At 42.6% G+C, this 25,041-nt stretch overlaps 2 protein-coding genes across 5 annotated transcripts in view; both read left to right on the forward strand.

Annotated features, from left to right (window-relative positions):
- edc4 (enhancer of mRNA decapping 4) overlaps window positions 1-19,574 on the forward strand; it is a 30,480-nt gene extending 10,906 nt beyond the window's left edge. For 2 of the 4 annotated variants that reach the window (XM_080028366.1, XM_080028368.1), the window contains exons 14-30: window positions 712-803; window positions 1,114-1,298; window positions 2,052-2,131; window positions 2,465-2,585; window positions 2,677-2,963; window positions 3,509-3,739; window positions 4,119-4,220; window positions 5,554-5,697; window positions 6,157-6,193; window positions 6,474-6,621; window positions 6,975-7,130; window positions 7,934-8,049; window positions 8,145-8,310; window positions 10,326-10,512; window positions 11,748-11,967; window positions 13,297-13,460; window positions 17,121-19,574. In XM_080028366.1, the coding sequence (XP_079884492.1) occupies window positions 712-803; window positions 1,114-1,298; window positions 2,052-2,131; window positions 2,465-2,585; window positions 2,677-2,963; window positions 3,509-3,739; window positions 4,119-4,220; window positions 5,554-5,697; window positions 6,157-6,193; window positions 6,474-6,621; window positions 6,975-7,130; window positions 7,934-8,049; window positions 8,145-8,310; window positions 10,326-10,512; window positions 11,748-11,967; window positions 13,297-13,460; window positions 17,121-17,304 (2,620 nt within the window). In that variant the 3' untranslated portion in view covers window positions 17,305-19,574. The remainder of the gene's footprint in view (window positions 1-711; window positions 804-1,113; window positions 1,299-2,051; window positions 2,132-2,464; window positions 2,586-2,676; window positions 2,964-3,508; window positions 3,740-4,118; window positions 4,221-5,553; window positions 5,698-6,156; window positions 6,194-6,473; window positions 6,622-6,974; window positions 7,131-7,933; window positions 8,050-8,144; window positions 8,311-10,325; window positions 10,513-11,747; window positions 11,968-13,296; window positions 13,461-17,120) is intronic. The other 2 variants (XM_080028367.1, XM_080028369.1) reach the window with 1 other exon arrangement.
- A 1,036-nt stretch (window positions 19,575-20,610) lies between these two features.
- The window catches only part of nrn1la (neuritin 1-like a), a gene marked incomplete at its 3' end in the record, with an annotated part of 70,938 nt that continues 66,507 nt past the window's right edge, over window positions 20,611-25,041 (forward strand). The window contains exon 1 of the mRNA XM_080028259.1: window positions 20,611-20,708. Coding sequence (XP_079884385.1) covers window positions 20,630-20,708 — 79 coding nt within the window. The 5' untranslated portion in view covers window positions 20,611-20,629. The remainder of the gene's footprint in view (window positions 20,709-25,041) is intronic.

Here is a 25,041-nt window from a genome sequence, read left to right on the forward strand (position 1 = left end):
AGAGTGCACCCGCTTGTTGCTCCGCCTGTCAAAACGCCCACGCATCGGTTGTCCGCTGGCCTTTCATTAAAAAATATATTTTATATTAGGTTTATTATATTGAGTCTTAAATAAACACTGCTTTCATTACGACTCTCAACGCGCATTTCAATGAACCATGATGTAGTCTACAAAAAGATACTGAACTGTGATTTGCCAGCCCGGGCCAGTGACTGGCCAATCAACTTGCCCTGCATATGATTTTACTGGCCCCGGGCCATCGGGCTATACGTTATGTCGAACCCTGGTACACGGTTAACCGTGACGTCTTTGCAGTCTTCACAATCTTAAGCTTATCTTTCATCACACTTCCGTGGCTGTGACTCGAGCCCGACGGCGACTGTGTGTGTGTGTGTGTGTGTGTGTGCGTGTGCGTGCGCGACAGACAGTTTCTGCAGACTAGCTTTCTTCAGCCCCAAATAGTTTTGCTTTATTTGTGATGTGAACTGAATGATTGCATGTGTCCAGAACATATTGAAATCACTTTCAAAACTTTATTTGTAAGAAAAAATAAGTTTTTTGTTTATTGAGTTTTCCTTTATGGTTATGATTGACTAACCACACGCACGTTGCAGTTATGACATTTTGGAGGAAAGGGGATAGACTTGCATGTTTGTGGAGAAGCCTTTATTATCAGTGTTGTCTTACATTGGTGTGTGTGTGTGTTTTCAGGAGCCTGCAGGATGTGCAGATCTGGTTTCAGCCCCATGCAGGTTCCAGCTCTGCAGCGTTCCTGCCACACTCTGATTCACAGGATGGTTTTGGTGAGTCACAGCCCAAATGAACCATTATGAACAAAAAAAGACTTCTACCTAAACAAAGGAAAAAAAAATTCCGCTATTAGTGAATTCTTACCAACCCTCGATAAAGCTTTTTCTCTTTAACCACAGCTCCTCTTCCTCCTCCTCAGTTTTCCATTTTCATTTCACGGTTCACTCTCCTCCTTCCTCCATTTTGACTTTTTTACTGAACTTAAAGAAATCCTGGATCACCAATTGTGATTTGAGTTGATGTCTTTATTATACTGTACACTCTGTTGTTTGAACGTTCTTTCTTTCCATGTTGTGTTTCCAGCAGGCTTTTCAGACCATCTCACAGACCAGAGTTCTGACAAGGAATCAGTAAGTGGTTCCCAGTCCGACCTCAGGAAGATCCCATCTCTTCCCGCTCCGACCGACTTCCTGTCAAACTCTGTCACTCTCGGCTCGACAATGCCCAAGCTGATGACTCCAGACGCCTTCATGACACCCAGCACTTCGGTAGGACCATTGATGAGCAGGGCTGTCAATCTTTTGGAATCCCATGATTTGACGCCATTCCGATTCCCGTGGGCTCGATTCGATTCAAAAATAGTTTTTTGATTCAAAGCGATTCCTTATTTAAAATCGGTTTCTTCGATTCAGTTCAAAACAGGATTTCAGGATCTACTCCAGTCCACTGTGTGATATGAGTCAAAGTCAGCTTTATTGTCAAAATATGTGCCAGACATACAGAGGAATTGAAATCACGTTTATCTCCGACCAAAGGTGCAATAATAACAAAAGGATAAAATTAGGTAAAATGCGATTTTAAGTAATATTTACAATAAATAATTTCTAAATAGTGCAAAAGGTAAGGCAAAACAAAATGGTATATATGAACTAAAATAAAAAAGTAAATAAATTGAAATGTGCAATGTGAGGAACATTATTTACAATATGTGCAATATACGTAATATAAGTAAACTGAAGAAATTCACAGTGTACATTTTGCCAGCCCTAATCATTTTACTTATAGTTTTATTTAGTTGAAGGGTTTTTGCAATTTGGGTGTTTTGCTTGATGGCAATCCATCCCAGTTATCTGCTTTAGTTTTGTTCAGTATAGGAACTAAAGCATAATGTTAACCGACAAACATTCAAAAGTAATTAAAGGAAAATAATACAGTATATGCATGTTCATTTTTAAGCATTGAGTTGAGGTGACTTTCTTTTTCTTTTTGTACGGCCTGTAAACCGTTTTTTAATCCTCCAGGTACCGGCATCTCCGGGCAGCAGTGCCAGCAGTTTGACTATCGTGACAGCAATCAGCAGCAACTCTGACTCAACCAACAGGTGAGCTTTTCTTTGCAGTTAAGAAGAGATTCCATCATGATAAGGTAATCCGTAGTGACCAGCATCTGTAGTACAGTGGAATCTCCAAATAAAATGTCATGTGTTTATTTGATAAGGTTCTGATTAGGGATTAACCATTTAACCGTTAACTGATAAGAATAATTATAACCAATTAATAGTATCAGTTAAACGGTAAAATTGCGCGAAAAGTCCTTATGGAAATCGCCCCGACTGTGCATGCTTTAGTACATCCTTTAGTACATCCTTTCTCAACCGTGTTGCCGCTCATTTGATTTCCCTGAGTACAGCGTGTGTGTGTGTTGCTGTGTGCAGAGCCATGGATGATGTCAGCCAGAGTCCTAACAGGACAGAGAACAACAGCAGCAGCAGTAGTCTGACCCTCTCCACCAGCAGCCCCAGAGCTGCGTCTGCTGTGCTGCTGGAGAACCTTCAGGTAGGATCTGACACACATCCGTCATCGCTCCATAATCTGAATGGCATGATCCTTATATTTAACTAAACTCCTCCTCTCTCTCCATCTGCAGGCTCTGGCGTCCCCTGTCGGTCCTCTGTCACTGGACAGCTCTCAGGTGGTGGACTCTCCCCTGCTGCCTCCTCTGGCCTCTCCCACCAGGGCCCGCTCCCCTGATGTCATCTCCTCCGCCTCCACAGCCATGTCCCAGGACATGCCGGAGATCGCCTCTCAGACCCTGCGTGGACTAGTGTCAAGCCTGGAGCCCTCACCTCTTTCTGCCCTCCAGACAGACAGTATGGCCTCTGCTGCATCTGCCCTGCACCTGCTCACCTCACCACGCACTGCCAACAACAACAGGTATGTTAATGACAAGTAATGATAGCTTAACTTTAAATGAATGCGTGCTGACTTAAAGCTATAGTGAATTACATCTGTCGCCCTATGCAAACAACACTGTTGGCGCATCTACATGAGATAAGCCTTTGGTGATCGCGCACAGATTTAATTCCTTCTGCCATAAGTCCAGGTTTTTACTAAGCAGTAAAATCAACAACTGAAAACATTTTGTGTGCACCTACTGAGCTCCTGCACCAGTGTCAAGGGGAGGGCGGGAGCGTTTCTAAATGTGGCCGTACTGAGAAATACAGAGAGAGTTTTGCAGAGCTGATAGGCTTAATATACTTTGTGTCAACTCGTTTGGCTTTGGCTTGAATGTAACGAACATTCATTCATATGAAAAAGTTACGCACTACGGCTTTAATGTTCATAGTAAATATGCATCTCTGAAGTTGTCGGAAAGGTATACAAATCATTTTTAAATAGAAGTTCTGTGGAAAAACACTTTCAATTACCCGGTGATGGGTCTTTAAAAAAAATTAAAAATAATGTATTTTCTGTGTCAGCTTGTTGCCCCTGGAACTGGGAGGTGCAGAAGGCCCGGTGGGCGGCTCAGTGGAGGCAGAGCCCAGACTGAGCCACACCCCCTCTCTGCTAGAGAACGCCTTATCGCAGGAGAACCCTGGGGTCGGAGGAGGGGCCTCAGAGAGCAGCGTCACTCTCACACCTTGGCCGGCCGCGCCTGACATCACCAGAGAGACCAGGAACAGCCTCAGGGACAATGGTCTCGGAGACTGGTAAGAATTCCCACATACAAAAACATATAACGATCATGCATATATATAAAAAAGTTCTAACATCTAATTCTCAAAATCCGACGACTCAATATCACTTGTATAAAAGTTCAATTTTGAATGGCGAATGAGATCTCAAGCATTCGTTGTCTTTTTTTTGTAGGATTGTAAAATGTGGAAAATGATCCCCTTTAACTTACCAAAGTATATCAATCACAATAACATGAGAAAAAGAGTTGCATTGGGCTTGCAGGTGTAAAGCAAATAGAGGATCTGGCCTCTGACGGAATGAACAACATATCAATATATCTTGTATATCCGTGTTGAAATCGTCAATGAAGTGTGAAAATAAGTTTTGTGTCACGTGTCTACTGTGTTGCAGTTCACGAGAGGAGTCGAAGGAGAGACACTTGAGCTCACCGTACCACCGACGCTCCTATCACCTCACACAGAATGACTGTCAGGACGCTGGCGCAGAGCAGAGGTAACACCCAATACAAACAACAACACTTCTAGTGTCATTGTAAATGGGAGATGATAACATAACGAGAAGCCACACAAATTCACAGCTTAATTGAAAGCAGCACTAGGTAGGAATTTTGGTTTGGCGACATCTTAAGGCCAAAACGCAACTGCAGTGTTGTGAATAGTAGAGTCTGGCTGCAGTACTAGTAATGTAACTAGGGATGGGGATCGAAACCCGGTTCTATTAAGGACCCGGTTCCGCTTTATTCAAAACCCGAAAATCAATAACGTTTGAGCTTATCGATACCCTTATGGAGTCCAGTAGGTCCCATGACGTAATGTTACATTTCAAGCAGAGTCGTGTCATTTAAAAATCTAATCACTTCAGTGTCATATCTTATCACAGTGGTCCGCATCATAGACTGCATATAAAAGTGTTGTAGGCCTACCTTCAACTGTCTTTGGGTTAAAAGAAAAACTCCTTTAACTCAGTATCCGTCTACCGGTAGTCCAAAAATAAAAAATAAAATGCGCACAGCTGCTGCTGCTGCAGACGGGCTCGAAGAGTCGGCAACGTGCGCATCAACGGTCATTCAAAGCAGCGGTAGTTATCACACAACCGGACGGTGTAGAAAGTTGCGTCAGTTAAAAATAGTTATCCAGTTTAGCTAGTTAGCTTAAAAAAAGTTGCTAACGGTGTCCAATGTGTTGTGTTCAGGTCGGCTCGGTAATATAAATATTAGGCAAAGGTAAATCATGGTGTGTTCAAATGTAACAAAAAAAGAGAGAAACTTTAATAATACAGTTTTGGTGAAAAACTTGTTTTTTCAGCAATATAAAATAGATAGTAACTATGGAATTATGACTTGTTTAACGTCCTATCTTGAGCTCTCATCATCTTATGGGCAATTAAAGCAATAATACCAGTTATCTTTCAACAAAATAATAGAAAAGTATCGATAGTGGTATCGATAAAGACCTTGATCGATAAGGAGACTCGATAATGGTATCAATATCAATAAAAATCAACGATCCCCATCCCTAAATGTAACACTCGGGCACAAAACTCCATTCAGAAATCTGTTTATTTAATGTTTCCTTACTAATTTATCCAGGTGCGTAACTCTGGAATGTACATAGATTGTTGTTAATTTGCGGACTTTCCCAGTGTGAGTACACCCTTAAACCCACCTTGAAGATGTTTATTAAGGTGGAAAAGTTCCCTATTGTTGCTTTAAAGGGCACAGTGATGTTTTGATATTATTGAGCTATTCCAAGATGACTTGAGCGCACATGGCCTCCACTCGACTACATAGACTGATACAGCAGCACGTTTTCTGTGTTTGACCCAGTGACCCTGACGATGAGGTGGGCAGCATGGCATCAGCACCAGGGAGCTGTGGCAGCCGCTCCTCTCACAGGCTACCAGTGAAAGACTGGAAGACCTCACCGCGAGGCTCGCCAAAACTCAAGAGGAAGACCAAGAAAGACGACGGGTATGTTGGGAGATTGTCAGGCCGTCGTCAGAACTAAAATGGGCTTGATCTTAATGTACGCTGTGGACTGACAGAGGGAAGGTGATCAGTCAATCTACAATGACTGACAGAGTGCTCATAGCCCACCCCTTGACTTTTTTCAGCATAACTGAGTTAAAGTTCAGCAGCTGATAGATAGTGAAGATTAGGCAAAGACCAGGCTAAAAATATCTTTGTAGCTCCAGGTAATGTGTTAATGTTAATCTTATTAACGCCTTCTTCATCAACAAGTAACTCTGACATAAACAACAATCATTACTTTTATGTTGGTTCATATACAGTACATGTACCAAACTGTATAAAATACTGTATTGTAGTGCAATAAAAAAAACATGCATGTATGTATTTACACATGAACAAAATACTTGATGCTGAATTATTGGTTCAAAGTGACACACTCTCTCTGTCCTTTCTCCTCAGTGAGTCGTCTCAGTCCAGGCAAATGGACTCTAGTCAGGTAAGGTGTTCACAAAACAATCTCTGCGTGTTGGTGAGCTTCTAACTGCCACTATGCTACCAGGAATTAAAGAAAAGTTACTTTGTATTTTAAAATTGCCACCTATCTTGATTTTAAGCTTGTAGAGGACAGATAAATATCAAAACAAGCGTGCAGACACTTGGTTTGGTTGGACACTTCAGTTTTACGAAGCTGAAAGATATTGTTTTTGTGTAATTTAGCATTGTACCTCGGTCAATTTGCCTCCTCTTTCCATAATTCTCTGCATTCCCCTCTGTAGATGAAAGCGGACGTCCAGGACGAGTTGTTGATGCTGCTGCGAGGCCAGCAGAGGGAGCTAACTGAGCTGCGTGGACAGATTGAAGCCATGCAGAGCTCCATCATGGCCCAGGTGGACCACGTCCTGACCAACCACCACGAACAAGAACGTATCCTTCAGCCTCTTATCACTCACTCACCCAACTTGTGGAGTGGCTTGTTCACTTGTTCACTATCGCCACCAACTATAAAAACGTTCTGTGTAAAAACCTGAACCCACTCTGTACCCTAGGCCTAGTGCACAATGACATCACTATTTAAAAATACTTTTATAAAATTTGTTTTTCTTTGGTCGCACAACCTGAGGTTAACCGGACCACCTGACACTACCTCTAGCGTGGATCACTTTAGGACACCCAAAAGGTTGTGTAAAAGGTCTTTTCTGACAAAGTTGTTGTGGCAGTATGCATTCAGGTCTTGATGTGTTTGTGTTTGTGTGAGCCTTGACCCTTGATGACCTCAGAGCGCAGACTAGAGCGGGTCCTGGCAGAGAGTCGGAATCATCAGCAGCAGCTTCAGGAACAACTGAGCCAGCAGCTCGGCCACACGCTCAGCTCGGCACTGACCAACAGAATGGACAAAGTGCTACGAGAGGAGATGAAAAAAACTGTCCCGCAAAGTAAGGACCCACACACACACACACACGTAGGCACCAGTGTGTTAATACAGTCATTCACACCTTTTACCAGATGATGGGGATGTTGCACCATTTTTTATTTACAACAAAAGTATTTGCTGTTATCCAAGTTAGGGATACAATAATCCAACCTTTTCTATCTCCATTCCCATTCCTACCTATTCCAATCTTCTCTTTTTTTGTCTGAATTTTAAAATCTTAATAGAACACTGCAAGTTTTATATATTTTTCCCGATGCCGTCAGAGTGAGAGTATGCAGTGGAGAGAAAGATAGGCAGACAGAGTTTTATTTTATAATTATGCTCCTGACTTTAGACTAACTCCGAATGTTAGAAAGTTAAACTGAAGGTGGAGCATGTAGGAATTAATAAATATTGTAACGAAACACAATTAATGTGAGTTAGTAGGCCTATAGTAGCTCACATAGGTGCACCTGTTGCGTGTCCGCAGTGCTGGTTCCCACACACACACACACACAAACACACACACACTGAGAGGGGCAGACGGATTCTGCAGACTAGCTTTTATCTTCTTCAAATAGTTTGTGTAATTTCTGATTTGAAATGAAATACTGTGTGTTTCCAGAACACATTGAAGTCATTTTCAAAACTTTATTACATTTTTGCGTTTATTGATTTTTCCTCAAAGGTTCTGATTTACTAACTACACGCATACACGTGCACACCCCTAATTGCTACAGATGTTCTGGTCCTTTTTACTCCTGCCTTGATCTCGTGCAGACCAGTTCTAGCTAACATGCCTTTCTAATGCTTTCCCCTCGCTAGCAATCTCTAAGAGTCTTGAGCCAGTGACGGCTCAGCTGAACAATACCATTGCTGCTAAGCTGACCGCTGTGGAGGTCACCCTGAAGGACAATGTCAGCAAGGTGGTTAAATCAAAGGTGAGTGGCTGTCTAGTCTTTTGTCCTAGCCTAACCTCTGAAGACATGACCTAGCTTCTCCTGCCTTGCTCACTGGACCCGCTTCCTGTTTACAGAACACAACGGATGCGATTGGCCGGGCAGCAGCCGAAGCCATGCAGGGGCCCATCCAGGCAGCCTATAAAGACGCCTTTCAGAGCATCGTGCTGCCAGTCTTTGAACGAGGCTGCCAGTCCATGTTTCAACAAATCAACGACAGCTTCAAACAAGGCACCCAAGAATGTAAGGCAATCTTATCTCAAAGCTGAACACTCTACATCCATTAACAGTAAACTAGAATTCCAGAACGTTTTGCAATCGTCCCTTGAATCTTTTCTGATTGGCTCAAGATGGCCGCTTTCCTCATTGGAAAAACTGTATTTTTAACGTGGCAGTGCTCATGTTGGTTGATCCCTGTATATAGCCCTGAAATCTGGCTTTGTTATTCTGGAAGTCTAATTAAATAACCATCCCTTTGACAAGTTCAGGGACAGCCTTTGTAATGATGCCTTTTCAGACTAATCCAGGGAACTGATGGGTTGATAAGCACTCTATCTATTCTGTGTTTGTGCTCATACCCACGCCAGGAAACTGCAAGCAAGATGTTTTTTTTTTTTTTTAATTATATTTACCAAGGCTGTAATCATGTGTACAGAGGGGAGCTGCACACTATTAGCCTGCAGTACATGGGGAGGCTACAATATCCCCTCTGAGCATGTGCTCTCGTGAGCTTGTTCCAATTTAATTTTAATCCGCGATCAAATGCAGGGTTTTGTGTTTAAATATTGACTTTAACTACATTCAGACAGCAGGCACTAGTGGCCCAAATCTGTTCATGATAACTTAGAATCTGATCTATTCAATCCTAATATGGCCACGTTTCATATGTGGTCCTGAATATAAAAATCTATATAAATTAGATTTTTATTTATTTATCTATATTTTCTTTGACTAAACAGTCATATTGGAATTCAATAGTTTTATGCCACTCTTAACCGGCTTCGCCACAATTCTGTGCTGTTGCGCCCAGGTTAGACGGATGTGAGTAAAACTTTGCCCTTGAAATTCTTTTGCTAATTTGTCATATTGATGGGTTGGAGTTAAAAAGAAGAATTCTAATGAATAAAATACCATTTGATTGATTTTAAAAAGGCTAAGCTTAATACTGAACGCACATGCTGGAGAACAAAATAATAGCTGTGCAGAGTACTACAGACTCCTCTCTTGAAAACGTTCATTTTTGTAGTACATGCATGTTTTATCTGTTTGCTTAGCATGGGTTAAGAATGGTAATGCTTTTGGGGGAAATCAGTTGTGAAAGAATTTTCAAAACATCTGTCCATCTGTTCTTGAAAACACTTAACAGACAAAGTAAGGCCCACAAAATAAGTATGTGAGGAAAATGGAAGTTGGAAAAGTGATGTTGCAATTTTCGATTTCTAGGAAGCTCAGAATTCTCAGAAAACTAGCCCGATGCATCTTCAGCTTATCGACTTGTTATGGCTAACTGTCACTGGAGTTGTATTTCTGGCATCTGAAAAATGTAACTCCAATAACGTTGACCTTTTCAGTGTTATTTGACTCCAGAGAAGATATTTGGGTGTTTGACATGTAACTCAACTTCCATTACCAACCATGCTTTTTTTTTAAGTGTTTGTTCAGCTTCTCTTATCTTAGAAAGAGCCTCTTGTATATATTAGGTTGAGATGATGAGAGCTGTGGGACTCAGCATACACTCAGCATGAATGAAAGAGTCTGGGTTGTGTGACAGAAATAGACCTGCCACTATCACTGCAGAGATAGCTTCATTGTAAATCTCCAGTAACACTGAATTAATGTGAAAGGGTTATTTTTTCACTGTTTCCAGCTGCCTCAACAACATGTTGTGACAAGTAAAAGCCACCAGTCCTCTGTTCCATGAAATCACATTTTCTTACCTAAAACGTCATTAGAAAAGTTAACATGTCTGCTTTGACTGTCGGTGTGAATGTGTTCAGTTCCACTCTGCCATCGCAGTAATGGCCGTGGTGCTTGACAAGCACAACGCAAATCAGCTGCACTGCATTCATCCACGGAGGTTCAGCGCTGGTTGTTAATTCGCAGTAGGTTTGGCATTACTGCTAACCTTTTTACATTACTGTCAACTGATCCGGTGTTAACATGGAGCGTATCGCTTCACTTTAGCTTTGGGTTGTATCTATGACGTGTTAGCTTCAGTGTTCAGGGGAGAAGTGATTTTCTCCTGGTTGGTTTTGCAGACATCCAGCAGCTCGAGAGTCATATGAAGAACAAGAAGCAGAGGGAGCAGGAGACCAGAGACCCCATGGTGGGCCAGCTCCAGCTAATGATGGACACCTTCCAGAGCTCCACCGACCAGCTGACCAATAACATCACCGCCAACGTGCGGGCAGACGTCCAGCACCAGATCCAGATGATGGTGGGAAAGTATGTATCCTAGCCTAGCCCTCCATTGATTTCACTGTTAGGCTGCTTGGGATTAGAAAGCCCTTTCTCAAACCGTGTTTTGGTTCCCATTTAAAATGAAATGTATCTTGCCTTAACCATTATCATAATTTCTTCCTTCTGTTGTTCCCTGCCATTTAGTAACATTAAAATATTTCCCTACATATGATAATGGTGTAACTAGACTAGACACTGCATGCTCATAAATCAAGATCATTAGTTATAACATGAACACAAAAAAAAAAAAAACACACACATTCTGACTTTGCCAAAAGAATCCTGATATCTCATATTGTTGATGAATTATAATCGACTTGTTATTATGGATTGGCATTCCAAGCAGACATTTTGAATATTAGATATGTATATCAGCAGATGCCTATGCCAGCAGCCCTAGCCTTATTCACTGCTGATTAAGCAGGTGCGTAATGGATGGGAGAGTACAAACAAGCAAAGCTTAATCCTGGGGCTAATGTAAGAACATAAATTCGATTGAGTCTCTTGTTCCCTTTGCAATTTATTTCATGGCCTCTAGAGTTTATAGATTTGACGGGCGGAGAAGAAATAAAAGTAGTTTGTAGCCCAGCTAAAACTTTAGGATCTTGAGATGGAAATGACAACGCTGGTCTGTGCTGAGCCCGATACAACTTTGTATACAACATGGAGACCAGATTACATTTAGAAAGTTATTAAAGTTGCACTTTGTAACTTTGGGTGTGTCAGAGTGAACATTTTCTAATGTATATTCTCATTACTGAATAAATAAACTTTCATCAAAGGAAAATTGGATCCCTTAAACACTGTTTGCAGTTAGAAAGCTACATTAAAAGTTCTTGTTTCCCTGTGGTTTACAGCAGCAGGGCTCACAGTTTGGTTTACAAACACATGCTAGTCTTTCGTTTGGTTCCAGGTTCTTCAAAATATGTATTTTAAAATTTTGTAAACTAACATCAGGCTCTGCAGGTAAACAGTTTCCCCTCCCCTGAAACTGCATAAAATAATAATAATAATACAAAACATTGTTCTGCCACTATGTTCTGAAGCACAGGCTCTTTGTTCCTTAACCCATTGAGGCCTGATGCTGCACGTCAGGCAGGAGATACAATGATGCATCGTGCATTATCAGGCATCAATGGGTTAACCTAGCAAGTCTGCTACAGTGCAGTTTGGAGGCTAGTCTGTCCTCACCTGTCCTCCTGTGCCCTTCCCCTGTGCAGCTTGCAGGAGACTATTCTTAGCCATGTGCAGCGCATCGTCAAAGGGGAGGTGAGCATGGCCATGAAGGAGCAGCAGGCGGTGGTTACCTCCAGCATCATGCAGGCCATGAGGTCAGCGGCCGGAACGCCCGTCCCCACAGCCCACCTGGACTACCAGACACAACAGAGCAACATCCTGCAGCTGCTGCAGCAAGGCCAGCTCAACCAGGCCTTCCAGCAGGTAACACACACACACAGACGCAGACACGCACAAAGACACAGACAGACGCACACACAAATATGTCACTCACTCACATACACACTGCAGTTGAACTGTATTCAACATCTGTAAATGATTGCAAACACACTTAAAGCCACTACAAGTAACTTTGTCCGTTGGCGGCACCTTTGGACAAAAGCGGTAGTATTTTTACGACGCCAGCCGGCCGCGCGAGAGTCAAATGAATAGGACGTAATATTGTGCATGTCCGTGTAGCCTATTGAAAGTGTGAGTGCACCAGACTCTTTTCGGCTCCGTGAAAGTGTTTAGTGACTCTGCATCAACTAATGCCAGTGCCACACACACACACCTGATTGCAATGAGTTGATGCAGCAGCGTCACCTAACTACTCTCACGGAGCTGAAAGAGTCCGTGTCCTCACAGAAAGCGAATGAACGACAGACGGCAGTTAGTATGGATCACGATGAAGTACTGTGTTTATGTTGTTGTAAATAATGACTATTTCATATGAATAATGGTCATCTGATGATGGTGAAGCAAAGCAAACTTTGTTTTAGTAGGCTACCGCTCATTCATTTAGGAGTAAACACTGCAGTCCAGTTCGCTCCCGTGAAATTGTTTACACATTGCTTGGCAACGTCCTCCTCTCGCCCATCTATCACTCTCCCTTTTAGCTTTTCTTCATTGCATTCTCTTTTTTTTCTTTGATGGTTCTGCCCCGTTATCAGTCATTATGATGACAAATAACTGTCTCAAACAAGGCTCCCGCTCCCCTTTCCTCACCTGGAGGGATAGGCTTCTCAAATCGCGTTGCAGCGCTACACTGAAATCTGCGACCAATACGGATATGTGACCAAAGAGCATGCATGCGCGAACCGAAAATTGGACTGGGTGTGCGACTAGACCAAATGCAGTAATAAAAACTATATAAAAACTTATTTCTTTGCACTGATGGTCTTGTTTGCTGTTAAAGGTAATTTATGATTATCAGAGGAAACATGAGGCTGTTTTAAAAGATATTTAAATGTTACTCGTAGCTGCTTTAACACAAGCACAACATTCAACACCACACTGAAGAACATGTTCATTCAAGCACAAAAGCTCCCACAAGGACTACAAGCCCAGACAGCCAATTTGCTCTTTATCTACTTCACACAGTCCCATTTCCAGACACCACCAGTTCATTAGCTCAGCTGCAGACACTCATAGCTGCGAGTTTACAGAGGTAGCACACAACTTCTAATAAGGACATTTTATCTGCAAAGATTCATAAAAATTGTGTAATCTGACCGAAAAGTCCCCCCCCTCTCTCTCTCTCTCTCCACCCAGGCTCTGTCTGCCACAGATCTGAACTTGGTGTTGTACGTGTGTGAGACCATCGACTCTCAGCAGGTGTTTGGTCAGCAGCCCTGTCCTCTGAGCCAACCCGTACTGCTGTCACTCATCCAGCAGCTCTCCTCCAACCTCACAACCCGCTCTGAGCTCAAGATCAGGTGAGGAAACCCATTTACAATACAATACAATACTATACAGTATTGTGCCAAATATTTCTTTATTGCACATGATGACATAACACATGAGACGGATACATCATATTCCATGATCACAACTCACACCCACCACTATGTATGTTTTTCCTGTTTGTCCTAGTCTCAATCATTACTTAATTATTATTATTGTTGTTCATCTGCAATGGTTCACCTGTATACTTTATATATTTATCACAGGATATTATCTCACTCGACTAGGGTAGGGCGATCGGGTCTACTTTCAGATGGTCCAATCATGTTCAGTATGGATAGACGATGATGGGGTTACGTCACTGCATGCAGTCTTGGGGAGCTTTTTAATAGTGGGACCTTTAAACGCTCTCCTATACTTAGTTACATGAATAAATATTAAAGTGTGTGAACATCCCCATAGACTATCCCTTAAGGCAAGGACACACCGGCCCGATAATCGGCCATCGGACATGGTCGGAGAGTCTGGAGGGGGCGGGGACACGAATCTGTTTGGTGTGTTCTTTCACGTCGGCCGTCGTAGATGTTGTCGGGCTTCTTTTCAGCCGATTCAACATGTTCAATCGGCGTCGGGCAGTCTTTGAGTCGGAGCAATTTGATTGGTGGAGGGCTAGCGAATCAGTGAAGCTGACAAATTTTTTGGCATCATTGATATTTAATACTTGGGATCATGAGGACCGAAGAAATCGAGGAACAACTTATCAGCATGGTAGAGGATAGACCGTCGCTTTGTGTTTGCTTGGCTGTCCCATCATTTCCGGCTTCCGTATTTTTTTGGGCCACACAAAACAGATTAGCGCCACCTGCTGTTATGGAGACATTACAGAGCGTACGGAAAGTCAGATCGGCTCGGTGTGTTCTTGGCACTTTTTTGGCCGCGACGGGCAGACTGGAGCTGCCTGAATCGGCAGACTCCATTTTTGGGCGACGGTCGGTAGTCGGACCGGTGTGTCCTGGCCTTTACATATTGAGACATAGCAGAGCATGATGTTTGGAGTTCTGCCTGGACGCTTCAAATGTGTCTGTCCACACAAAATAGCACTTAACTACAAACTATCGGGTGTTCTTCTCTCCCCGTGTTAAATGTGTGTTAATATATGAAGCATCGGCTTTAGCGAATTCATGCTGGAGATATAAAAATAAAAGTGCTCTGCTCTTTCCTCTTCTGTGACAAAAGTTAATCAATAAATAACTCGGCCTTATGGCGGCAAAGTTCATCAGAAGACAACCCGGCTGTAGGCTGCAACAAGGGGAAACGCTGCTCTGTTCAAACCAATCCCTTTTACCGTGTGTCGATGTCATCTATTCGTGAGAGTGCTCTGAACACGGCAACATCACAGTATGTTATATTTAACATAAATAGGATTCAATTCAAATCAGTGTAGGTCAATGCTACTTGGAGCGCAGAGCAAAGGTTTGGTGAGCAGATGAAAAACAGAGTTCACACACAGGGTGTCGGCCATGGGAAGAGACAAGGAGGAAAACTGGGTGGTAAATTAGGACTTTAATTCACTTGTCACCAACTAGGCCTACTTTTTGACTGTGCTGTGCCAAGGAGACATGTTGCTACACTATATCAACATGTATAAATGCATGATTACTTTTATATAACCTCTTATACGTTAATTAAAGATGCCTTCATAGCCGATCCAATCGTCTTGAAAAAAAAAAAATCATTATCCATCGCTTCAATTGCTGATTTTACGATCCGATCGTCAATCGGAACAAGCCTACAGTCCACTGTATATTGATATGCAGCCCAGTCCTGCAGTGCAGCAGCCATAATTTTAAATTTTTCAAAATGTAATTGGCTTCAATCCAAAACATTTGAGCTGTAAAAGCTTAATTCCTTCCCAAAATATCTTAATTGTTAGTTCTCACACATAGATGACCGTGCAAACTATTTGAATTGTCTGATACAGTACACCTTCTCCCCGACACAAGCTGGATCCAGTGCTGCCGTCCATCAGTGATAAAACCTAAACTTTGGCCACCCCTCTCCTCTCCATTGTGTGTCCATTATGATTGGTCTCCCGTGTGCTAAGTGGTGCTAAAGTGCTGACCCCATGGCCTGCTCCGTCTGTAGCCCTGATGCACATCTGCCCAGGGAGCGCGGATCATCCCCAGAATAGTACAGCCCTTTTTAAAACCTAAATTGTTCTGTTCTTTTTATGTCCTTGGTGTCTTTTATTATTTCATTCACTTTGGCGCACTGTCGTGTTGTGCTGTGACTGCTTGCTCTCTCTCTCTCTCTCTCTCTCCTCCTCCGAGAGCCCTAGACTCACTCACTATATGTCCTTCCTTTTATCAATCCTTCCATCCCTTCCCCTTTCGTTCTTGTCTCCCACAGAAAGAAACCTCTTTCTTTATCAGAGTCCCTTAACTGTGCATCACCTATGTGCTTCTGCAGCTACCTCCACTGCTGCTGCCTCCCACTGCTAACACAGCCCTGTGGTGGGGGGCAGAGGAGGGCAGTAGTCTGAGGCATTATCAGGACAGAGCTTGAGTTGGTTGGAGTTCAGTAGAGGTGTTCAAAACAAGATGATTCACACAAACCTCTTTGTACTGTTACCTTTCTAAATGGCAAATTATATCCGGGCAGGAAGACTCTGTGTTCTTGTGAGTGAATAGAAGTCAATTAATTCTGGGGGAAGGTATACAACATATTTTTGAGGCTTTGCAAAAGATAAAGAAACCTTTTTTTGTTCTTTGTATGAAAGGCTGAAACAAAAGCGATCTTAGGATGGTTGGGCCCAGGGTAGATCATTAGCTGGTTTTGAAGAACACATTGATGTCAAAACTGATGCAAGAATAATGTGAGCTGAAGGGGCATGAACAGCAACCTAATGTGTGCTTTCCTAAGTGTTGAGCATCATTGTTTCCTGCAAGATGCTAACTAGCTCGTCAGTATCTGTGGTGTATGGTGCAGTGACCATAAAATGTCCCTTAATTTGAATAGTGTGTTGGCAGGGTTATGGGGACCTGATAGACCCGTTATGTCCGTGGGGGAACTGTGGCGGGAAGCCAGCTGGCGATGACTGGGATCTAAGCAGTGCTCCGGCCGTGGAGAGGTGGTCCTTTTAAACTGTAAAGACACAGAGGGAGAACAGAACAGAAATAGATCAACCCCTGCACAGTCTGACCAAAGCAATGAAGGCAGGAGTGGGATGTAGTTTAGAATGGTGAAACATTGATAGAATCTGCCTTCCTCTGCTGCTCAACACTCAAGCTATCCTTGTACTGCTTTATGTAGCAGAATGAATGTGCGTTTCAGATTGTAGGTGTGAAACTTTGTCATGTTCTCCAATTGAGCAAAAGTGCTCACAAGAAAGTTGTACCTACTTAGCTTCAATCTGGAGTCAGCGATTCTGGACAATACTTGTTGTCAAAATCCCTTTTGGTCAAAATCAGCAAAAAATTTCACTGATTTTGACAAGTGTTGGCTGACTCCCTTTTTTTTTAACAATTTCTCTCGCACTCACACCTTCAGAAAGAGAATCTGTCCCTGACTGTAAATGCCTCATTCATCTGGTGTCATCACTCTCTATTGTGTGTGTGTGTGTGTGTGTGTGTGTGTGTGTGTGTGTGTGTGTGTGTGTGTGTGTGTGTGTGTGTGTGTGTGTGTGTGTGCAGCTACCTGGAGGACGCGGTGATGAACCTGGACCACAGCGACCCCCTGATGAGAGACCACATGGCGGCCGTGCTGGCCCAGGTCAAGCCCAAGCTGTTTGCCTTCCTGCAGCAGGACCCACACAGCCCGCTCAGCAAGACGGCCCGGCGCCTCATGATGATGCTACAGGGCCTGGTCAACCACTAGCCCTGACCCGCCCCTTATAGAGTGCTATGTGCACAAAGAGTCAAGAGATGCAAGATCATGAGTCCCCAATATTTTTTTTAGATTTTAAAAAGGAGAATGCAACAAAGGACAAGTTGAGCCCACTTTGAGGCTGGGACTTTGTGCTCTCGGTTTAAGATGGAAGATGACCGGCCCACCTGACCCCCAAATCCAGTCTCCCACCCCATTCCTTCCCTCTGCTCTCTCTCTCTGCACCAGGGAAGATTCAAGTTAGCCTGTAGAAACTGTTTTTTGTTGCTGTTTTTTTTTATCCCAGACAGACCTCTGCAAAACAATAATGGTTTGGACAACCCTTAAGTTCACTGAAGACCCTTTGTTACTGCTGTGCCCTCTCCACTTGTTTGTCCTTCCTTTTTAGTCTGCGTCAAGAATAGAAACCTCAGCCTGACTGCTCTGGTCAGACACAACACACCTGAAAAAGTCCTCTGATCTCTCATCACCCAAATGTGCATAAGACTCAAAGAATGTTTGCTGTTGGTCCACTAGACCAGACATGGCTGTTTTTGCTTATGTCTTTAGTTCCGCTGTGTTCCTCTCGCCCGTGTTACGTTTTTCGGATACTGAACAAGTTTGGATACAGGTGCAGCAGACGGAACAAAATTCTATGAAAAGAAGTTTCACCACAAAATGTCGCCTTGTATCTTGGCCTTAAAAGCAAACAAAAGGCTTGGAGACCATTCTTTTTTTTTCCTTTTTCTATACAGACCAGCATCCTTGCTAGAGCCAACTTGGAATTCAGTTGCTTGCTGCAGGATTACGCTGTCCTCAGTTAGGTTTGTCAATAAACAACCTTAACTAATCCCGGCAACCAAAAGTATGTAACATCCAAAGCCATTTTATGTTGGTTGCATGTTTCCTTTCAGTTATTTCTTAACCAGGTTGGAGTCAACAGCCGCGCCAGGCCCAAACCTTTTTCTCAGTTATTTGAAGAAAGCTCAACAATGTTGGAATTGTCTTACTGAAAGTTAGTTGAATTTGTTCCTGCGTTAGAAGTATTTGGGAAGAAAGGCATATCTCATTATACTTTTTCATCTGACCTTCTTTTCCCCCAATCATTCTAATGAGGGTGTTTTTCTCTAAAGGATACAAAGAAGATTAAAGGATAACAAATAAATGTTTTTGAAATGTAACAAAGGTTCCCCTGGCGGAGAAGAATTCCTCTGAAACATTTGGAGACCAACATTGACAGCCGTCCATGTGCACAGCTCTGTCCTGAAAATTGATCAGCCTTCTGCCCCCTGTTTTTCTTCTGTACGTCAGTCTCTTTTTTTATATATATAAACCTTTAGTATTTGAGAAAACTTGTATACTTGCTTTAAGAATCATCAAACTAGTTATAAAGCATAATAAAACACTTCCTAAACATAATTGTTACTGATGTTATTTTATCAGGTTATACCAAATAATGTTTGTGAACTTAATGTGCAGTTACCCTTCATAGGCTGTAGGAGGCAGCACTTAGTTGGACTGGAGAGATTCACCCTGCTTGTCATTTTACGTTTTTGAATTTCAGAAATCATTCCCGCTCATACAGCGTCTATTTTACCCAACATTGAAAAAAAGCCTGCCTTTTTAGGTTGTAAAAAATGCACCGTTTGTTCGTTTTGTCTTTAAAGTGTGTTGAAAAGTGTATGATAACTTGTGTACAGTCCATCTACACACACACACACACACACACACACCATTGTTTGATTGCAGGGTGGACACACTGTTTTCGCTGATTGTAAAATAAAGTTTCTGTTCATTTGACCTCTGTGTTTAGAATCTGTTTAGTTGAGATGTGTCTAGCAAGTGCCTTATTGTAATCTACATGTTCTTTTTTTCTGAAACATTGGATCCCATTAGACCACTTGTAATGTTGAAGCGTCATCCAACAGAGGCTTCCATTTAAACTTTGACGAGCATTAATGTCGTTTTAAAAGGCATCTGAAGTCAAGCCCCGTTCAGTGCAACAGAGAAGAATCTGTTTTATGTTGTTAGCAAACATAATGACATCCAAGACCGATTTGGGCCCATACGTGGAAAAACAAAGAGAAGTAGGCCTACTATTTTGACTATAATTCCACATTCACCTTTTCAGTTAGGCACCCTGTTTCTAGTCCTGAGAGTAGAAGGAGGCTGTGTGTGGGAGCTGTGCTAGTGGTGTGTATGTTATTCTATTTTTCTCTTTCGTTGTGTTTAATCCCCCTCTGCTTGGATGGTTATGTTGTATCTTTAACAGTTTTCTTTTACCCCAAACATTTTTGGAATAAAAAAAAGACTTGTTCAGTTTATTGTGTCTTTATTTTGTAGGAAGATAGATGTAGGGGACCATCATTGCTCGTGGGCACTTCAGAAGCCAATACACACAAGGACTGAAATGCTTGTAGCCTACTAATATAAACAGCTACACCCATCTAGTAATACTAAATTAAAGCTATAGTGCGTAACGTCTGTTGCCCCCTTGAGTTATTACAACGACACTGTCAGGGCATTTACATGAACTAAGCCTTCTGTGATCGTTCATTGATGTATTACCTTCTGCTATATGTCCAGGTATTTTCTTGGCAGTAGAATCGACAACTGAAACATTTCTTGGGCGCTTCTTATTTCAAACAACCGGTTTGTAAATGCTGCCCTACTGAGAAATACAGAGTTTAACGGAGCTGATCGGCTCACTCAACTTTGTGTCAACTCGTTTGGCGATGGCCTGAACGTGATTAACCCACATTCATTTAGCCTAGGCCTATATGAAGAAAAAAAGTTACGCACTATAGCTTTATAGTAAAGCAACCATCGGGGGATTCATCTGGCTGGAAGGGACTTTGATGTTTTAAAATAATGTGCAGTTAATACTCTACTGTTACTTTTGTGGGTTTTTCAAAGCAGGGCTTTATCTGTAATGTGTTATTTATTTTATATAGCCTACATTAGGCCTATTGGACATGCAGACTATACTTCCACCATAAGGAACGATTTGATTTCGTCCAGCACTGTCAGATCACCCCAAATAGCCTACTCCCGGCAGCTTCCCCTCAGTTCAGGCAGCAACGCTTTTGCCAAGCATCGGGAGGACTTTGCGAGCTGCTCTAGACCTTCATCCACCCTCCTCCTCCTCCTCCCTGACGCGCCCTCCCCTCCAGTTTCTCTGTGGCTGTGAGCGCACTGTGTGAGTGTGTGTGTGTGTGTGGATGCTCCAGCGCTGAAGTACAGAGCTGCACCGAGGAAACACTGTCCAGTAGCAGCGCAGAGGAGCGGGTCTGCTGTCTTTACTTTACTCAAGACAAACTTGGGGGATATTCCTTGTATGCGTCGGGTCGACAACAACATGGCATCTCTGGTCAACTCTGCGTGCCTCCTCTTCTTGCCTGTTGCTCTGCTTCTGAGTAAGTAGCCAACAAAAAAAGATTATCTCTAAAACTTATTTTTTCTGAACGATGCACAACTTCTACTGCAGTAGTGATGTTTGACTGCGATAGGCTCATTGTTCTTGTCGCGCATGACAGACTCAGGTTCCGACTAAGTTCGCGAGAATTTTTTTTTACCGATCTGCTAGTTGTTCATACAGCAGTCTGCCTTCTTGAATTTACACTGTGCATCTCTGTTCGTTGTAAAGTGCGAAGAAGGGGTCCGGCGTTTGATTTCCTTCCAAACATTGACACATGCCTGCCGCTGCTGCAGGACTGGAGACCCCGAGACAGTCCGGTCCAGATCATAAAAAATAGCCTAAAGGTTGTGGCTGCTCCCAAAGGTGGATACATTTATTCGTTCATTCCGCTAAACTGCCGTCGTGACTTTCACCCGTGGGATCTGACTGTCAGCATATCTCCTGCCCTCTTAATGAACAGCACCCATCGCTCCAGCTCAACCAACTTCATTCATTGTAGTGAAACTGCAGCAAGATTCATTCATGTAAAATATATGAGCCGCGTTATGTCTAACTGTTTCGCTTGTGGTTCCCATGTGTAGGCTACCAGCGTGACACTTGACTCTCTGTCACGCCATGTAGAATTTCATGAAATAGAATGTTTGTGAGATTGAAGCAGTTCTCCTGGTACATGGTATTGTACTTCCACAAAGTTGGGGGATTAAAAAAAAGTATAATGATAGTCATGATCTAGCCTATAGCAGGTCACAGATATCCAGACTTTTATTTCCCCAACATTTAGACCCAAATTAGATCCTACATTTCCCATAATGCAGCTTTATTGCACTTATTTAAAAAAAAAAAAAGACTTTCCTTGTCTGGTAAATTCACACACCTGCCAGCCCTCCCTGCCCACATATTGTCACACAGATTGACACATACAGTCTCTCATTTCAAATCAGGATAACCCTTTGAGTACATCATTATGACATCATCAGACAGGCCTACTCATTCATTTATGTATTTCAAACTTTGGAAAGCTCCCTTCAACGCCACACAGGGCATTACACAACCCTTTTCTCAGACTACACAATGCTCTCCGTGACGAGTAAACTGAAGCGGATGTGTACAATTGGTGGATTGGCCCTTTAAATGAACGCTGAATTAACGTTGATGTTGAGTCAATTGATTCTGGCATTTTTTGAAATATTTCTGTGTGTGTCTGAAACCGGTTCTAATCCACTTTAATCTATATAGGCTACGTGTCAAAAATCGTGGTCTGCGTCATCATCGATTGTCATCCTTTGCTGCTTCTGCCGTCAGAGCACGGAATATAAGGGATGGAATGGAGATGGGTCCCAAGGGAGGATTCAAACCATTGGGGGGATTGGGAAGGGGGGGAAAAAAGAGAATGAAACTCCCAGCGATGGATATAAATGATGAATGAATCCATCTGTCCTCCCTCCTCTGCTTTAGAGGTGTCTCCAGAGACTTTCCATTCAGTCCCACATCTCAACCCGCTGCTGCTGCTGCTTCTGTCATCTCACACATCCACTCACTCTGTCCCTCAACTCACTTCTGTTACTGACACAAAGGGAAAAGTATTGACTCAATAATGCATTAATATGGGCTGGCTGATATTTTTTTTACACTAAGATTCTTCACGTGTGTGTGTGTGTGTGTGTGTGTGTGTGTGTGTGTGTGTGTGTGTGTGTGTGTGTGTGTGTGTGTGTGTGTGTGTGTGTGTGTGTGTGTGTGTGTGTGTGTGTGTGTGTGTGTGTGTGTGTGTGTGTGTGCGTGTGTGCGTGTGTGCGTGTGTGCGTGTGTGCGTGTGTGCGTGTGTGCGTGTGTGTGTGTGTGTGTGTGTGTGGGCATCTTTGTGTGAGTACAAATTTTAACTTTAAACCATTGGAGTGAGGACATTTTGCCTGGTCCTAAGTTTTTCAAAGGCATGTTTGAGGGTTAAGACTATAGGTTTTAACGCTCAGATTAGAATTATGGTTAATGTAAGGGATGGCATTTAGTTGAGATGGTTAAGGTGAGGGGAAGGGGATATGGAATGCATTATGTCAATGAGTATCCCTACAAAGATAGAATTACAAGTATGTGTGTGTGTCTCTGTGAGCAAGTGCGATGCTGTCATCTTTTACAAATCAGTCACGAGATCTTAAAATAGTTTAACTGAAGATCCTAAATCTATTGGGGGAAAAAAAAGAAGTCTCCTAAATGCTTGTTCTTTTAAATACTGTAAGACAGACTGCGATATTTATAGCTGCCTTTGATCACCATAGAGCCATTACAACACAAAGCTCCTGTTCCTATGTGTCACATGGGAGTACACTAGTGTGGAAGTCTTATTATAAATAAACAACATTCTGCACATGTTAAAAAAAGTAGGGTTATTATTTCAAAATGCACACGTTACAAGAAGTATTTTTCCAAAACATATCTCAAAGGGGAAAAAAGAAGGAGGGCTTTGATTCAGCTCCATATGTGCTCAAATACAGACACTTAAAAGCACAACGGCAAATAAAAGGGCTGTGTGTGGGACCATTTTGTGGAAATTACCCATTGTTCGAATAAACAAATCCTGTTAAAACATGTTCCTAGAGAACCAGGCTAAGAATTTTCCCCTGTATACAGTGTGTATGCTAAGCTATGCTAACTGACAACTGGCTTTAGCAAAACCTTTACTGTTAAAGGTGCAGTATGTATTGACGTGTATTTTGGCGGACTAGTGGTGAAAGTTCTAGATGGCAAGGCTCCGTGTCTACCCCCTGCAGCTTGGAAAATGTACAGTAGCTGCTGTGGCCTTAAGAGACAATAAGCTATAGTTACTAAAGGTGGCTTCATCCACCACTACCAAAATCTTTACACAATATTGCATGATGAGGTGAAGATGTATTTAGTTATTTATTCTATAGTAGGCTACGTATTCTTCATCTTACAACAGGTGCATTTCTGGCTGACACCCACTAGGCTATATAAAAAGTCGTACGGCCGTTTTGTGCTACTGTAGAAACATGGCGGTGCAACATGGTGGCGTGCCCCGCTCCTATGTAGATATGAAAGGCTCATTTTAAGTTCATAAAAGAAACAACAACTTTTATCATCAAGAGATTATATACTCTAATTAAAACTTACTCGTCAATATTATATTCCATTTTAAGTCTGTTTTCCATTTACACACTTGCACCTTTTAAGGCACAAAAAGCTACACATTTCTCATCACATTCTCAAAAGAATAACAACTTGGTGTTCGTGTAACTTATTAATGTATAGCAGCATTGAAATCTCTGTTGTCAGAATGCATCTGGGAGCTTGTACCGTGTCATGTCTCCCTGGACTATGTGGTTGTAGATCAGTGGTTGTGCATGTCTGTCGCCTCTCCTCTCCTTTGTCTCTGTTCAAAAAGCCTGCTCACCTCTCCGTGTCCCTGGCCCAACGGGGAGAGAGCTTTCCCCCTGGGTGCATGCTCCCTGTTTCTGCGTCATCAGCACTCCGGCAATCACATTAAAAGCAGACCTCGAAGGAGCAAGGAGATTTATATTTGGCTTTTAATTCTTCTCCTCAGGAAATCATCCCTGACCTTGCACCCCCTCCCCCCTGCCCCCCTAAGTTCTCTCTTTAAAAGAGAAAAGAGAAAAAACTACATCACAGACACGTGAAGTGGAAAATTCCTCATTAACACAGGTTTAAAAAAGTCTCCCGGAAAAAATTGCCCGTGCTTCCTCATCCTCCCATCTTTTTTCCATTTCCTATCCTCTTCTCTCTGCCACTTCCTTCATCCCACACTTTTTCCCTTCTTTACTTCCAGCAAACCTAGTTTCCTGGTTTCTCTCTCTGCAGTGCTTTTCTATCCCCCATGCCATCGCTCCCCTCCTCTTCTTCTTTTTTTGATTTTAAACTTGCTCTCTATGCCTCATCTCTGTGCCTCTTTCATCATCTCCCACTTCATGTTCTTACCACTTCTTCTCCCTCCTTTTTATATTGATAAATGTGATATAGCGAGAAGAATCCTGCCTCATATTTTATCGCAAATCAAAGCAAAAAGCTGCTTCAACTCCAGGATTTTTTTTTATCTTTTTCTTTCTTAGAATACTTTTAAAAGTTCTCCTGGGGTAAGATGTACGTACATACCATGGGCAAAACTGTGTGTGTGTCTGATGAGATCACGAGTGAGGTAATATCACACAGCCATGGATTGCCTTGCACCAAAAGACAAGAGAGAGAGAGAGAGAGAGAGAGAGAGAGAGAGAGAGAGAGAGTGAGAGAGAGAGAGAGAGAGAGAGAGAGAGAGAGAGAGAGAGAGAGAGAGAGAGAGAGAGAGAGAGAGAGAGAGAGAGAGAGAG

This window comes from Ammodytes marinus, assembly GCF_949987685.1.
Source record: "Ammodytes marinus genome assembly, chromosome: 5".
In the NCBI taxonomy this organism is placed as follows: Eukaryota; Metazoa; Chordata; class Actinopteri; order Uranoscopiformes; family Ammodytidae; genus Ammodytes; species Ammodytes marinus.